The 17,375-nt window shown below is 41.0% G+C and overlaps 1 protein-coding gene across 5 annotated transcripts in view; it reads left to right on the top strand.

Annotated features, from left to right (window-relative positions):
* mib1 (MIB E3 ubiquitin protein ligase 1) overlaps positions 1-17,375 on the top strand; it is a 68,432-nt gene that overhangs the window by 13,094 nt on the left and 37,963 nt on the right. For all 5 annotated transcript variants that reach the window (XM_042497191.2, XM_042497192.2, XM_042497193.2 and 2 more), the window contains exons 4-12: positions 1,097-1,201; positions 2,218-2,284; positions 3,207-3,411; positions 4,847-5,030; positions 6,348-6,492; positions 6,610-6,743; positions 8,354-8,461; positions 8,598-8,795; positions 8,930-9,081. In XM_042497191.2, the coding sequence (XP_042353125.1) occupies positions 1,097-1,201; positions 2,218-2,284; positions 3,207-3,411; positions 4,847-5,030; positions 6,348-6,492; positions 6,610-6,743; positions 8,354-8,461; positions 8,598-8,795; positions 8,930-9,081 (1,298 nt within the window). The remainder of the gene's footprint in view (positions 1-1,096; positions 1,202-2,217; positions 2,285-3,206; positions 3,412-4,846; positions 5,031-6,347; positions 6,493-6,609; positions 6,744-8,353; positions 8,462-8,597; positions 8,796-8,929; positions 9,082-17,375) is intronic.

The raw sequence follows: 17,375 nt of genomic DNA on the forward strand, positions 1-17,375 counted from the left end.
ACAGTATGGATTGTGATGTGTAGGACTTTCCCCAATTCAATCAAAGATGGTGCAGCTAACTAAATACCCAGGCTCAGATTTTCATTATTTGTCAAAAAGCTGATATCAACCGCATCGATTTCCCTTTCGATAAGGAAGAAGAGTCTTCTGAAACCTGTAGTACTGTTTTTGGACAGAAAATTATTGTGTCTAAAGTTCCTTGCTCTGATAAGCAATGTTTCCTGCAAGCTCTGTCTGTGGTTTGGCTCGACTAGGCTTTGTCTTGTGTCTTGTTCTGTCTTCAGAAACAAACACAGTGGTTGGTTGCAACAGTTTAATTAAAACATTCTCGGAGATTTTGCAACTACTCCCAACTGGCGAAAAAAATAAGACAATAAACAGTTTAGCATTGACTGTAAGATTGCAGTGCAGGGAGAATTAAAACAAAATCTAATTGTGACCCCAAGAATCAAAGCCTAATCAAGTTTGTTCTTGATTCTCCTAATATTTCTCAGCAGTTAGGGAACACAGTGACGGCTCAGCATACAGAGCGTCTGACACTACCTTATAGATTTACTAGATCAGCATGCCAACGACTTTTGCTCTCCTCCATCACCGTGATGGAAAACAGTGGTACACAAAACTAAAACCCTCACCCTAAAAATGCTAATTGCTACCCTGTATATGGCCAAAAACATTGGACCCCTCAACCAGAGGTACCTAAGTTCAGCTCGTGTTAGCAGACATCCTCTTGTCTCTGAACTAGACACTGAATACTTACTTGGCTCCAGGGTTTCTGCTCTGCAGTTCAACCTTCACTCCAACCTTCAATTTGAAAAGATAATTTCCCTACAGGGATCAATAAAGTATCATATTCGCTATCATTATGAGGTTTTAAGATGAAAACTACCTGCCTGAAAGCTCCCACTAAGAAAATGATCCCCTTTTGGTCAATATAGTATTTTCACATACAGTGTGCCAAACTCTTAATGTTCATTTACAGCCAGTCAATACCTTTTTCCATGCTAAAATTATCATGAAATTACGATTAAAACTCAAAATAATCAGCTTTGTCCTTATCTGTCTTTCTCATCCTATCCCTCCTCTTCCTCCACAGGTGACAGAGATCCAGGACTGGAGTGCGGCCAGCCCTCACAGCGCTGCCTACGTACTGTGGGACAATGGGGCCAAGAACCTGTACCGAGTTGGCTTTGAGGGAATGGTGAGCAAACTTCCACCCTGACCCCCACGCTCAGTCACTCACTCTCACACACACAGCATCTCACAAAAGATCAGCTGTCAGGTGGCTTTTGTGTTTGACCGCAGGGCTGAGGCTCTTTCTTTTGCTGCCAGGCCTTTGTGAGAGCCACGCAGCCAGCATGAGTAAGGCACCATTGTAAAGGCAGCTGGAAGGGGAAGGTATCTGCATGATAAAGGCAAGCTGTTCTCTCTTGCTTTTTAGTGGAAGAGAGTGAACATGGAGGTCAACTTTAGAGGAGAGGGGGCATTCTCTTGGGGTTGTTGCAGACGCGGCTACACACGCGTCTCAAATGAAAAGCTTCATCCTGATTGGAGGAGACTGCCCTTGCCTTTTTATGAAAGAGGCCAATCGGGTTCCTTCGTTGCATAACAGATTTGTCCTTTGTTATTTTAATAGGCTGATGAAAGTAGATGGCATCTGCCACTGGATTAAGTAAATCATGGACTCGACCGCCCATCTTGACTAGTTTATTTTGTTTGTTAGTAAGACAAATCCTGCAAAGCTGCTGCACGTTAGGGTATGTTCGAGATGCAGCATGCAGGGCCAACACCTTTTCCTGTCTGCATTGTGCTCAAAGCATCATAAGATCAAAAATGACTTAGTGGCTGGATACATGAGGTTAGGCTTGACTTATTAATTTGTTGGGACTTGTTGTGCTCGGGACTTTAGTGTTTCATCAGTTCAGAGGAATGTTTGCTCTGCCTCGTAGTCATCTCTGCCCTCTAACTCTGCCACAGTGGCTGCGCATCTGAGTCATCACAAATAATACGATGCCGTCTCTCTGTAGCAGCGTAGTGTTTCATTGTCCTGCCTTACCCTTGGGGCACTGATATTGTCGGTATTCTAGGCAACTACACTGACACTACAGTTTGAAGTGTGTAAATTCTCTGTTTCATTATTCATGATCCTCGTGCCCCTCCTCTAATGGAATTACCAAGGGTAATTATCTAACCCCTTCCCGTTTTTTTCTCTCTCAGTCGGATCTGAAATGTGTCCAGGATGCCAAAGGAGGCTCTTTTTACAGAGACCACTGTCCCGTTTTAGGTAAGTAAGCCTGTGATCTGTGTCCACCGTCATTATTGCACCAATTCTCTCACCTAACGTTCTGGTGCAGTGAATTCAAGGGCATTAGGGGAGTTTCACATGTAGTTACACATGTTTGGCCACTAGATGTCAGCACTGCATAATCATCTGGCTGCCAAAGCTGAGAAAAGGCTCACGTCATGCAGTTACAGTATTCCAAGAATTCCAGGAATGAAAAGTCTCTGTGGTTTTAACACTGCAACAGAAGTCCTTAATATGGTTTTATATTGTCATTATTCATAGATAGCAGAGTTTTGTGTGTAGTACTTGTAATAGTGGTTTACTTGTGTGATGTTACAAATTTCCTACCACATATGTGCTGAAATAGTTTTGTAGTACTATTTTTACCACAGATTTTTAGATTTTTTGTCTATAGTCTTTCTTTACTTCTTTTTTTTTATGACTTAAAGTTTATTAAATTTCAAATTTTTCAACAACACAAACCAAATCTCAGATAAGGCAATTCCTGGAGAACACCAGACAAAAGAGATAAAAATAAAATGAAATAGAATAAATTAAAATAAAATAAATAAGGACTAAATAACATCAACAGACAAAACAAAAACAAATAGACAAGAGCACTAGTGAACAATAAACTAAGGTAAATAAGGGTTAAAGTGTTGACATAATATGAGAAAAAAAGAAATTGTCAGATTCCAACCGTACCACTGCCAAGTGTCCACACAGTACATGAGTGTTAATATTGTCCATGTAATAGTGGCCATATAGATGCCATTGCCACATCCCTTTCTTTACTTCTCTCTAAAATCCCTTGCAGAGTCAAAATTTATGATGAGCATAATACATTTTTTTTTTTTTTAAATAAACTTTAAGTAATGCAAATGCTATAATTAACAGAGCTAACGTAACTCTCATCTCCCAGGTGAGCAGAATGGCAACAGAAATCCTGGCGGTCTCCAGATTGGAGACCTAGTCAACATCGACTTAGACCTCGAGATTGTTCAGTCCCTCCAACATGGCCACGGTGGATGGACTGACGGCATGTTTGAGACGCTCACCACCACTGGCACAGTATGTGGCATTGACGAAGATCACGATATTGTCGTTCAGTACCCCAGTGGAAACAGGTGGGTCTCTCGATACACTGGCTCAGATATTTTTTCAATAGGCTGTCAATGTGTGGAACCAATGAAATGACATATTATTACCATCCTTTCCCATAAATAGAGTTTTTTCACCTCAGCTCATTTAAAAGACAACAGACACTGATGTACATCTTGAGCACAAGATAAAATTATGGTTTGTAACACTTGAGAGAAGAGAATTCTCTTACTTTGCAATAAAATGCAATTTAATTTAAAAGTGGATCTGTTTAGCACCCTAAAATGAAACAGACAACTTTTTAGCTTTCCTCCACCTAGTGTTTCCAGGTAGTATTAATGTTGGAGCTGCTTTTGCAAAGACAACCAGATTGCTTTCTATTCTCCTTAGTGCCTTGCAGCTACCACAGTTTCCACAGTTGCTTCGGCTGCAGCTACTGGGGATAGTAACTGCAGAAAACATACATTGGTAACTAGATATAGCTACCAATAGCTATCGGGGAAAACAGAAGCACGATCCTCCACCTGTTTTTGTTGACGCACTTTCCTTTAAATAGAGCCTTCAATATTCCCGGGAGATTATATTTGTGGACAGAAAGAAAGCGTGCTGACTGAGTCTTTTCAGCACTCATGATGACCAGTTGGGCTCCATGGCTGGCTCATAATCTGTAGTGATAGTCTGGTGTATTTTTTCTGCGAGCAACCCTGGCAAGAAATCACACTGATTATCTATTATGAACAATTTAAAGTATGTATCATATATGATGTCATTAGGATAAATGACAAAAAATGCATCCAGTGCTTCCACATATTTGTCAGTGGTGTCTAAACAGAGAGCAAGATAGAGACAAGCAGAAACACGCACTAACACAGACACATAAGCAAACAGGGAGGGAGCACTGCATGTGATTAGTGAAAAGCAGAGTAGCACAATCTCTTGCTGACCAGTGTGGAGAAATTTGCTTCTGGTGTGAATGGCCAGGCGATTGCTGACAGGTAGTTGTTGCAAAATTGCCATCACAGTGTGCAATCAACATCACTTTATAATGATAAGTTGAAGTATATGTTAAAAAAGGGTTTATTTCCACTTTAACTGCTAATTTTAAGTCTGATTTTTGTCAAGTGAGGTCAAGTTTACTTATATAGCTCATTTCCTATGACAGGCTAATGTGCTTCAGATAAAAATAACATACATAACAACAACATTTAAGATAGGAAAATATTACGTATATAAACAAAAATGATAAAAACGCAAAAGAAAACATATGAAATGAGATGGTATTCTAATATTCATAAATTGTAAGTTCATAACGGTTTTTTTCTTTAATTTATATATCTATAATTTTTTACCTAATCTTAGCTCGCAAATCCCCAAATATTCAGTAACTGCTCAGAAGCTGTGGGTGCAATTCTGAGTGAATTAGTCTTGGTTGTTTGACTGCATTCATTTCTGTATCCTCAGATGGACATTCAACCCAGCAGTGCTGACAAAGGCCAATGTAGTGCGCAGCGGTGAAGTGGCAGCCGGGGCAGAGGGAGGCAGCTCCCAGTTCCTGGTGGGAGACCTGGTCCAGATTTGCTATGACATCGACCGCATCAAGCTGCTACAGAGAGGCCATGGAGAGTGGGCTGAGGCGATGCTACCTGTAAGAGTCTGAAAGATGTTCACACTCATTTGTGCAAATGTAACATCCCCTGCAAAGGAGCTTTCTTTATTTAAATATTCACTGACATTATAATCTAACATATATGTTTTAATGCTCATAACTGAAGATGTGTCTGTGTTGCTTTATTTCATTATGTGGATAGTACGGTGTCAAATACAACTATCCACTGAACTATAGCTGTGAAGTTGCGAGAGTGACAAAATGTCTTCCTAACCATGTGCCAGAGGATAATTTCATATAAACCTGACAAGAAAAATCTGTCGTAGTCATCTGTTATGTTTGGTACTTGAAAATGTGAGAAAAATCATTGCTGTTGATATTGGCACCAGACATTTGTGTCCTTTTTGTCTTTTTTTTTTTATTTTTTAATTTTGACTTCATCACAAGTACACAATTTGTATGCAAGAGCCTTCTATAAATTAGGCTCAATTCATCTAGCTGTTTGCAATTTTTTGCTGTTCCCCTAACACTCAGCTGTGCCAGTCCCTCATCCTCTTGAAAGAAATGTTGCAGTGTTACTAACATGCAGAGACACGATTCCTCCCCTCAAATCACTCTATGGTTGTTTTGCTGCCAATTTTTTTGTATTTATCTTTGTTTGGTCTGGACACGACTTTATTCTTCCCTTATTATGAAGTTTGTTCATCGCTGCCCAGCACGCCTCAGGTTATGTAACGCCAGTCTCCTCCAATATGCCACTTGTCCCTGCCAAACTGGCCCCCCTCAGCAGCTAATGAGCCTTAAAACCCTGAGATGGGTTGTAGCTTTGATCACTAACCACGGCTGTTTGTCGCCCGCCGCCGCTTCTACTGCAGCAGTCCCAGTTATTGATGGCATCCTCCAGGACAGCCCCAGACCCGGCTCGACACACTCAAAGTGCCTCTTTCTCATATAGCCAAGATGGAGATGATATGATTCAAAATTGGAAAGCATTTTGCTCTGTCCTCTCTGTATTGCCTGTATAGATGAAGAATAGTCTTGCCAGTAGAAGGGTGGCTTTTTTTTATTCTCATCTTCTTCCTCATGCAAGTAAATAACAAGAACACGGCTTAAATCTGTAATTTATATTTTTTTCTGTCGGTTTTTATTTTTGTAGCAAGCTTTGTCTCTGCCCTGAGTAGGACAATTGCTTTGTTGAGCTGGTATTTTCTCCTCTTTATCCTCCACTCCCATTTTTTTTTCTAACAATCTCTTTCCATCTTGCCTTTGCCACTTACAGGCTCTGTTACGCAGAACATAGCCCAAAGACAACAACCCTCCATACACTAATGAGTTTGTCGCAACATTTACCAACAGACCCTCGGCAAGGTGGGCCGTGTGCAGCAGATCTACTCCGACAGTGACCTGAAGGTCGAGGTTTGTGGGACTTCTTGGACGTACAATCCAGCTGCTGTCACCAAGATTGCCCCCTCCGGCTCTGCTGTCAGCAACGCCTCTGGAGGTAAGTTTGAACAAGCACCACTGACACAGAGAGAGTGTCATCTTCGCTTTTTGTCTTCACTTTCCCATTCTCTGACACCTACACGCAGTCACTAAAATTTTCCCCCTGTTTGGCCAGAGCGTCTGTCTCAGCTGCTGAAGAAACTATTCGAGACACAAGAGTCTGGAGACATCAATGAGGAGCTGGTCAAGGCAGCGGCAAATGGAGACTTGGCAAAGGTGGAGGACATCCTTAAGAGACCTGATGTGGATGTAAGTGCTCAGTGTTTTGGTGTAAGCACAAGGTTCCCACATTTATGGAAAACCTGGAAAAGTCATGGAGTTTCACTATCCCTAATGTCCCTAAATCATGGGAATGTGTTGTGTGTATTAAATTAAATTAATGTAACATAATGGTGAATATATTTTCTGTAGGGGACGACGTAACGTAGCTGTAATATGTGTCGATGTGTGACAGTGTTTTGCTCATCAGGTGCCTTTCTCCATTTTCATTCTCTCACCCTTCATGTATGCCAACTAGGCATGCTAAATGATTTTTAAGCACTTTTGGCTTTGGGAGGGGGGCATACAACTTTAAATGGTTGTATTTAGTAATTATTTTGCTGCTGATTTTTAAAGAACATGTTTTCTTTAAAAACAATTGGTGATTTTTTTTCTTTGAAAAAAATGTTGGCAATTTTTATTTAAAAAACTTGATTAAGAACTTTTTTTCTTAATTTTATTTAAGGATCAGGTTTAGAAGGCTTTTTGGCAAAGTTTTGACGATTGTTTTTCTTCCTTTTTGGGGGCCATTTTTTTGTCTTTTTTTTTTCTTACATTTTTGAAAGGCATGTTTTCTTTTAAAAATTGCCAAAAATGACACCATTTATCAGAGCCAAAAACTGTAAAACAGAAATTATTGTTGATTTTGACAGAATAGAGTTTGAATCTTATATGTTTGAAAAACACCAGGAAAATGGGGCAAGAAAAAAAATATTTTGGTCCCCTGAAAAGTCATGGATAAGTTTTGAAATTTTACCCATTACAATGTGTGAGAACCCTGTTAGCAACCGCTGGTTTCCTAGATGGGTTTTTGATGAACACCAAATAAATTTGCCATTGAATATTTACTAAAGATCTGAGAACACTGATAATTGGACCTGAAATATCCCTGGCTGTGCGGTACTCTGCTCTCAGTATATTGAGGAAGCTGAGAGTCTCCTAGGAAAGGGCTCTGAGATCCTCCCACTCCTGCATCTCTCTCAATCTGAAAAGCATTAAGGCTGGGCCCAGAGGAGACGCCAAGGAGCATTGGTGTGCACTGCAGCACAGACCTGATTCACTGTTAAAATCAAGCTGAGATCTACAAACCCAGTATGGTTGCGGATCGCGTTCTAACAAAGGCTACAGGCCAAAGAAAACACCCGTTTGCCACAAGACAGCAGTCTGTGTCCTGTATAGGTTATGAGAACTGGTTACGTCAAGTCTGCAATACTGTCCTCACTCAGAGAGCAAGAGAGAGTGAATGAGTGTGTGTGTCAGCGGTGAAGGCTGGCCAGATGCCCTACTGCCTTTCAGTGGAATTATTTGCTTAAAGCTGAGCACACTGAGCTTGGCCAAGTGATCCGCCTGCCAGGACAAGAGACGTCTCGAGACTCCCAAAGGAGTCCACATTAATATTTATGCTCTGAGTTTTTGCAGTGCTGCAGTTGGTGATGAAACATGCGCACACACAGCTGTGCATGCACACCCACACATAATGAAACGCTTCAACACACCCTCACCAATCTCTTAGGCCCTCAGGTGAACAGCTAATTCAGTCGATGCAGATCTAAACATGACATTGACACGCACCTGTGTTGTCACTCTTGGTGTGTTGACAGGTGAACGGGCAGTGTGCTGGACACACTGCGATGCAGGCAGCCAGTCAGAACGGTCACGTGGATGTCTTAAAGCTGCTGCTTAAACACAACGTGGACCTGGAAGCTGAGGTTTGTATTATTAAAAACATTTCGCCTCTCTAATCCATTCTTAGTTTTCACATCTTAGCCATGTAAGTGTACTTTCACTCTGTAGGGAAAAAAAAATCCACTCGTAATCATTAAATGGGTGTGTTATTATTTTCAGGATAAAGATGGAGACCGGGCAGTGCACCACGCAGCCTTTGGTGATGAGGGCTCTGTCATTGAGGTGCTGCAGAGGGGCGGTGCTGACTTGAACGCCAGGAACAAGCGGAGGCAGACTCCATTACACATAGCTGTCAACAAAGGCCACCTGCAGGTGGTCAAAACCCTGCTGGACTTTGGCTGCCACCCCAGCCTGCAGGTATCCATCACTACGACTTATAACATATTGAGAAATGCTTTGTGACACAGTAGAGAGTAGAGAGGTCGTTTTAGGCGTGGTTTGAATCACAGATTAGTATGAGAGTAGGAAGTAACACAAGGTTTCCCTTTTAGGATTCAGAGGGGGACACACCCCTGCACGATGCCATCAGCAAGAAGAGAGATGACATGCTGTCAGTGCTGCTGGAGGCTGGTGCTGATGTCACCATCACCAACAATAACGGCTTCAATGCCTTGCATCATGCTGCCCTGCGAGGAAACCCCAGGTATGAGACACTGTCCTGCTCTCTTGCTAGGTGTCACACCTATTTGATGTCTACAATGGACCAGAGAACGTTTAAGTGGAATCTGTGGAAACCGTATCCTTAGGGCCTCAAAAAAAATCTTAATCTGATGCATTCTGATTCTTTCTTGAATGATTCAGCATTTATGCAAACAACTTTTTAACTGCAAAAAAAGGTTCACAGTGCAGTCAAAAATATGGAAATCAGATCTTGAGAAATTGGATTATGCTACCTAGAGATATTTGGCCCTAATATTTAATAGGTACCGGCCTAGTTGTGCTAGATTGTGGGTGTGACAGTCATGCCACAAATATTTTCAGCACTCATCTTTGGATTATTTAGATTTAGGTGTTAAATAATAACTCAACTGATGCATAATTTGGTACCGAATATTCACCTCAGCACAACTGAAACAGCAACAGAAAAAAGACATTTCAGAGCATTATTATGATCAAGCAATATCAAACCTTTGAAAATATTAGTCAAAACTACAACCACCAGACTTCATGTTTTGCTTCTTAGCAGGGCAGGGCAGAGGCTGTGGCAGAATCACTAATCTGTTACTACTAATCCGTTAGTCAATCATCCTCCATTGGAATGAAAGATGTGGGCTCATCACTGGGGGTTGTACCAGTACACAGAAGTCACAGTTTGGTTCATGCCCCGGTTTAGGGGTCATGGTTCAGTGCAAGTTTGGTACAGTAAAGAAAAAAAAACAAATGCATAGGGATACATTTCTTTTCATTTACTTTGAACAGTAGTGCAAGTGTAAAAGACAATCAGAATCCTCCTGCTGCTGACAGAGCTAATATTTTGCCCACTGGCAACTTTGGTTGCCAACTGTTTTCTAATCAACAACTATTTTCATTATAAAATTATGGAAAAATGAACAAGTTATGTATTACACTGTAGAAACACTAAAAGGCAACACGTCACAAGAGGCTATCAAACTGAAAGGCTCTTATGCTATGAAATTGAAATGACAATATAAAGATAATATTTAAAATAAAAACTGTGCATTAGGGAGGAGTACTTCAATTAGTTTACAGACTGCATTCGTCACACTTGTGAATTTTGGTTCCGCATTGTGTGCAATAATCACATACTGTGTATTCTGCATGCAGCTGCCTGCACTGGATTTTGACCACTGTACGGTGTGGTACAAATACAGGAACCGTTTCAGTCCTATTGCCTGAAGGTCTTGGAGACAGACAGTGTTCTGTTATTGTCATAAACAAATACCTTATACACTTTAATTAACAGGCAGTGATTCTTACTGAGTCTTCAATAGTCTATAAAAGCAAGACACTTCAGAATGCTTATTTATTTTACAAGTTGTTGAATTTGTTTTAAGTATCAATTTTCCGTCATATATTATTATCGCATACTTGAATGTGTTCCAAGGAAAATATGCAAAAAGTATAGATGAAAGTCACAGATTAATCATCTATTTTTCAGCATCTCCCAAACATGTTATGTAATTCACTACTGCAGCCTTGTGGGATGCTTCCCCTTAAAATTCTCCTAAAGTTTAAAGCAGTACCAAATCGTAAATAAATCAGCCACTCTGTTGGGATATTTGAAAATTTTCCACAGATTCCACTTCAATTTAAAAGTAGTTTAACAACATGAAATCTAAAGAAAATTTAATCCCACTACTTCACTGATCACATTTTATCCTGCTATAAAATTTACTTTGGGATCTCAATTTAGTTTGACATTGATTGAAGTTTGAAGTGGGCCTATAGGCTTCATCCATCTCCCCAGCAGATGGTATGGTCTCAAATTGACATTAGACTACCTTTGAGGCCTTGAAAGCATCTGTCTTATGTTTAATTTTTTTTATTAGTGTACTTAATAGCCCTTGAAGTTCATTTGTTGTTTCTTTTAACTGTTATGCTGGTCTGTTGCTGTGTGTTGTGAGCAGAGGTTGGCCTGAAGTGGCCGGCCTGTGCAGCAGCAGCAGCAGCAGCAGCAGTTCGCCTTGTCCTTGGCTATAGCTATTTCTGGCTGTAGGAGGTTACTGCTCCACTCTTGGCTTCTTTATTCCTGTCTCTCAACCATGAGCATATTAAAGATGGCTCAGTGAGACGGCTGTCTGTATCAGGTTGATCATCCGGGGTCTCTTAAATTGATGGACATTGACATTACAGGGTCAGTGTTATAGACTGGAGCGATTTCTAGGAGTTAACAGCTGCTTTTGGTGCCGAACGCTTTCGGTATGTACTTGTATGGTTGCGCATGAGCGTGGTTATCCCAGGCTAAATGTCATTCCCCTTCACTGGCATTCATTCATTTGGCATTAGGACAAATGGAATTGAGGTCAGAGGGCTGTGGAACACCTGCCACCTGCCACAAGCCTAGCCAGACCCAGCCCTCCACCTCTGGCACACCGCAGAATAGATTGTCTAAAGCCAGCACCTGTTTCCTGTGTTGCACACTGACCAATTGATTTGCAGATTGACTTTGACATAAAGAATAACTATTTAAAAAACACAAATCAAAGCTTATCAAGGCTAAAATCAGTTGTCGCCATTGAAAGGTATTGGCAAAAAGATACAGATTGAGATGAGGGATTACTTTTCTAACAAGGAAACGAACAGAATGACAGCCATAATAGCAATAATTATATGGGACTTTTCAAAAAACAAATTACGGAGCTCTTACAGCACATACAAATATATTGTATAAATATATATATCTATAATATTAAACCAGACGAAAAAAATAACATGTAAAGACGCATGTATATATGGACAGAAACAAAAGTGAAAAGGATACAGTTTAAGTAAAGGTAAGTCTACAGTGATGTTTTTTTTCCCTTATTTAATTTATGATGATAATTGACAAAAAAATGATAATTATGATGATTGTTTGCTTATTTATTCCTATATTTATTAATGTATTTATTTTGATAATACAGAATTAGCTTGCCCTATCCACTTCAGTAGGTCGTCCCGGAGTTGATGATCCAAAATTCTATAAACATTTTAAATTATATAGATAAGCATCTATCTGATAAATCCAAGTAAATTGTACCCACTAAATGACATAGATAAATAAAAATCACACACACAAAACTGACCATATGGTCAGCTGCAGACTTTGTAGTCTGATGAGGAAAAAATATTACACGGTTAGTGTGTTGTCTTTTATTGCACAGCTTTTTAACTTTAATGAATAATAGTAAACTTATTTAGGAAAGGTCACCGACTGGCAGAGTGCAACAAAATTGCTTGCATTATCCATATTAAAATGCAGCGGATGTGCAGTGGGCACATGTAAACCTGGATTTAGAATGTAAAGGAGCAGAAAGGTGGTCTGCTGTAGGACTCATTGATTTAGTGGCGAAAAGTGCTGGAGTACAGTATTTTCTGTATCAGGGCTCCTGTTGTGTTGTGTGTGTGTGCACTGCTTGCTTCAGTCCACGCTCTGTCCCCTTGCCTTCAGAGAAACGAAGATATATGTCGCCTTCTCCAGTCTGCCCATTTACTTTTATTTCACGCTCGAGCTCCTGCAATATCGGGGAGACAGTCCACAAGTCCTAAAGCCCTCGAAAATCTCTCCCTAGGTTGAAGTGAAAGTACCTTGTCTGGTGTGTTTTTAGTGGAGAGGCAGTTGTTTCGATTGAGTGCTTAGAGGAATTCCTACCATAGAATCATATTTCAAAAAAGTGTCTTTGACGAGTGTCATGAAGAAGAAGTGCTCAGAGTTTAAAGTTGATCGGAAGCCCCTCGGATGAAGGATGTGATATGTAGCCCCCCCTAGTAAATGATTGATGTTATTATTGCTTCCTGATAGTAGGTCTGCTCTCCCCTCTTATGTTTAGATTCAGCAGCAGCACAGAATGTCCTGGCATACACAGGTTAAACAAGTCTAATCTATAATTTCTCATCGAAACTATTACAGTACAACTCATGTAAAACAGGAAAAAAACTTCCACTTTGTGTTCAGTTATGCTTTGTAAGCGATGCAAGTTATCAACATCAATTGCTGGCTTTTGGGCTCAAGTGGAGTGTGCATCAGAGTCCCTGGTGTGTGTGTAATGTGTGTTATGTGCCTGGATGTTTTAAGAGCGCGTGTGGGTCTTCCAGCGGTGGAGAGAAGATTGAGGAAGACACATAGGAAGAACCCTGTGGGTGACAGATGAATCTTTCAACTTGGAGTCCCAAATACAGAGACAAATCAACTCTACCAACAGGGGTGCGGCAGGAACCGGGGAGTTTTACTATATTTCACCTTGTTCATTACTCACACGCAAACGGCTACAGAGTGTAAAGGCGTTTCCTCATAAATTAGACCTAGTTGTTAAGTTTTACAGTTACTACTAAATCCAAAGTGCTGTTAACCAGTAGTAACGTGTCCAGGAAAGGATTTTCTCGGACGTCCGCGTCATGTTTTCTCCTTGTGTGTGTTTACCGCAGCCTGAGCCTGCAAGAGGAGCCTGGCTCGTCTCTGTGTCTTTCCCTGGGGCTGCTAGAAGCCAGTAGCTGCTACAATACTGTAAACAATACGATTAATAGCCCATGACTCATAAAAGGGCTCCAAACAAGCCCTGCAGCAGCGGTCTGTACCCTTTTACGTGTCACCTCCTTGTAATATTTGCCCTCCTCTCTCTCTCATATAGTGCTCCGCTTTCTTTTAATATGGCAACATACAGGTAAACCCCATATGGTAATCAAGGGCTGTGCAATCATTCACACTGAGCTCCAAAATGCTGTGTTCCCAATATAATGCCAGTACTAATAGGCAGCAGCATAACTGTAGAATTGTAACAGAGATTACAATTAGATAGAAAATAGTGTTGCGGGCCCATGGAGACAGATCTGCGAAATGGGTCAAATGTTTGCATGTCTAGGGGCTCGGCGCTGTTGTTCTTCATGGCTGCCATTGATTGAATTAGCAGTTTTCGCCCTCTCTCTTGCTCATTTCAGACTAGGCTAATCAAGTCAGACTGCCGTAATTGAGTAAGCCAGTGCCTCTTGCATTACCCAAATAGATTTCATGGTTATTGGTCCAATGGAAAACACTTTAAATTCAAAAGAAATGGAGAATACAGTGCTATTTACAATGAGTTTAATAAATGATTTGTACATGCTATACCCACGTCCTCAAAGCAGTTTGAGTAATGAGAGAAATTAGATAAATTACAGCTTTTACATCAGTTTGGGAACAAATACTTCAGGATTTTGTGTTGTCTGAGTTTGAGAAAAGGTCAGTTTGACATGGCGTTAAGCACCAAATTAGGAAGGCAAAAGAATTAGAGAGAATAGGAAAGGAGGGTGGTCAGGAGACACAGTGTGAAGGGAATTTGGTTCGATCTGCCTGTTCTGCCGTAACAGCGAGAGAATGTGTGAGACTGTAACTGTTTGAGAGAGGTCTGTGATTTGTGCGTTCAGCTCCTGTCCTCTCCAGAGCATCTGGCTCTCATCTACCCCAGCTTGTCCAACATCACTGCAGGAGGCTGCAGGGGAAGGAGGCCAAAAAAGAGTTTGTGTTTGTGTGTATGTGCAGCCTCTAAACAACTATATTTTGCCCCTTTTTAATTTCTTGGCCTCTCATTCTTTAGATCTTTTAACAGTGCTATTTTTCTCCCGCCAAGCTGCTCCTTTAATTCTTTTCATTTGCCTAATCCCACCCACAGTGTAATTGACTGTTAGCGTCCAGTGACAGTCAGTTTAGGAGGTGACTTAGGAAGACAGCCGTACATTTTCACACAGACATGTGAGTGCTGTGTTTCTGAAATAGCGCACGCTGCACGTCCGCCCTCCTGCTATTTTTGAAACAGCCATTGATAGTGTGTTCAGAATATCAATCCCGTTGGAGGCAGAGAGGTAACACTCAATCAGGAAAGTGGACCATACCAAAGTTTTGAAGCTGGGATCGTTTTCTTTATTAGTCAGAAATGTGACAGATGTTGCATTGAACATGACAATTATTGAACACTCCAGATGTTGTTGGTAGAGGAAAGCCAAAAGCCAGTCATCATCAAGAGGTGGCCCGCTGCCATTACAGTGATTGTGTTGAAGGCATCACAGTAAAAGGAGCTCCTGTAGTCATCAAAGCATAGCTACAGCTGGTTGAAGGGGACCAAATCCATTCAAGAGGTGATTTGGTTCCATTTTACCAGCTTTAGCAAAGCATTGTGGAATCACTGTTTCAGAGGCAGACATGGGAACTGCTGTGAAGTGAAGTGAACTGTCTCAAAGGCTCTGCTGCAGAAAAGTTTTATCAAAAAAGAGCCGGAGAAACACTGAGCAGAGAGCATTTAAACATCTTATTGAAACCTGGCTCATCACCAACGCCCACTAAATGAAAAAGACAATGCCATGTCCCCTTCTCTCTCCTGCTTTTTTCTCTCCCCCGTTCACCTTCACCCACTCTGCGTGACACACATTACATTTAGCACACTACACCCCATTTACCACCACACCAATAACACATAGGTACAGTTGATCAACCTTACCTAACTTTCTCCTTTGCTGCCTCCCAGGCAGTCTATTTATCCTCCTCGCTATCTTTTTAAGTTTTATGCTTGCCCCCCTCCCAGAGAGTGAGAAAAATTGTTCCCTGAGAAAAGGATAATAATAATCTGTGGCAGTGCACTTGAGTCAAATGTCCTGGAGTCATGAAGCAATTACAGGCTCTGACAGATGGGACCTGCTGCAAGCACGCTGCCGCTGCGGTCACTGAGACGGCCAACAGACAAATGCAGAGGCATAACCACATACACAAGCTCTCTCGCTCATGCTCCTACAGCAGCACTCTGGGGTGTCAAGTCACAACATTAATTTAAACCAGTCATTTAAGTCCTAGAGACTGATTTGTAGTGTAGAGGGTAGTGTTTGAACAGTGACTGAGGGCAGATTATTTTATGTCTCTTTCAGGGCTCTACAGTAGTACAGTATTGTAACATTTTCTACTTGAAAATCGATCCCCTTGCTAATACCAAAATGATCATAGTAGCACACATGAACATAAAAAACTTTGATTGTGTTTTTGTGTGTGTGTGTGCCTGAAGCTTGTAATAGTTATATCAATCATAAGCTCAGTGAAGCAGTTCTTCTAATAGAGCAACACCAAACATTTCCCATGTTTTAGCCATGCATAGTACTGCTGTATTTTTTCTTCTTTTTAATCTCACTGCAGCAGTAATTGTCTCTCAATCTTTGCATTGAGATACAGCTGAGTGACATGTATCTGGCCCTTTTCATCTTTCATTATCATTTATCGTAACAAATGTTCCTTTGACACTATTTTGCAAGGCGAATATGAAACATAGCTCAGCTGTTCTAATTATTGACTTTTCTGCCAAGGCACGAATGAGGTTTTCAGAGTGACCAACGACAGCTGAGTGATATATGGTGCTGCTTGTAGACAGGATGGAGGTCAATATAGGGCCAGCTTGATATGGCACACCAGAGGCAGGTCTATTTGTAACATACACATTCATGCTTGCTCACTTACACGCACACGCTCAGTCGCTCAGAGTCAGGTGGCCAGGCTGCTCACCTCGTCTGAGGGCCATAACAGGGCAAAAAGCAGGGGGGGCCGACAGCCACTGAGCATTTGATAATGTCAGCATCTGCTGTGTTTGTCACTCAGACAGCAGGTCGTTGCTATTGAGGGCCTGGGAGAAACATGCAGTGCAAGCCATGCACTCCTACACGCCTCTGATGTCTTGACAGGAAAGGGAGCTAGAATATCATGCAGATGGCTCTGAATGGGGGAAAAACTGAAAACTGGAGCCTGAAAATGCAGCTTCATTGTGATGCTGTTCACAAACAAAATGCTAAAAAAGATTTAAGCATTTTGGATCTGGATTTAGGTGGCCCTTTCTATTTAGAAAATGTGCGTAGGACTTAATACATCAAGTCCAACATCATCAGAGGGAAAAAAGGAAAGAGATTTACAGGCTATAAACTGTTTTTGTCTATGACTTAAGTATGTTTTAACAATTGTCAGTGAGTTCAGTTTAAGAGAATGGAGATTGTTTGTGTTGGTCACCTCATCCTTGATATTTTTTTCAGTGAAGGGAAACAGTCAGCCGTACACTTTGCATATTAATCAGTTCAGAATGAGTCTTATATTTCATTAGAAAAGAGCTGTCATACTATAGTGGCATAAGTACACCTTTTCATTGCTTCACTGCGGGAGAATTTTTATAAGTACTGATACATCCTAGCCTGCAGCATCTAATAACATTGTAATTAAGGGAAATATAATTTAATGAAGACACAGTTTATATATGCAGGAATTGTATGTGTTTTTTATAG

This window comes from Plectropomus leopardus, chromosome 12 (genome assembly GCF_026936395.1).
Source record: "Plectropomus leopardus strain MGB_pleo_1.0 chromosome 12, ASM2693639v1, whole genome shotgun sequence".
Taxonomy (NCBI): Eukaryota; Metazoa; Chordata; class Actinopteri; order Perciformes; family Serranidae; genus Plectropomus; species Plectropomus leopardus.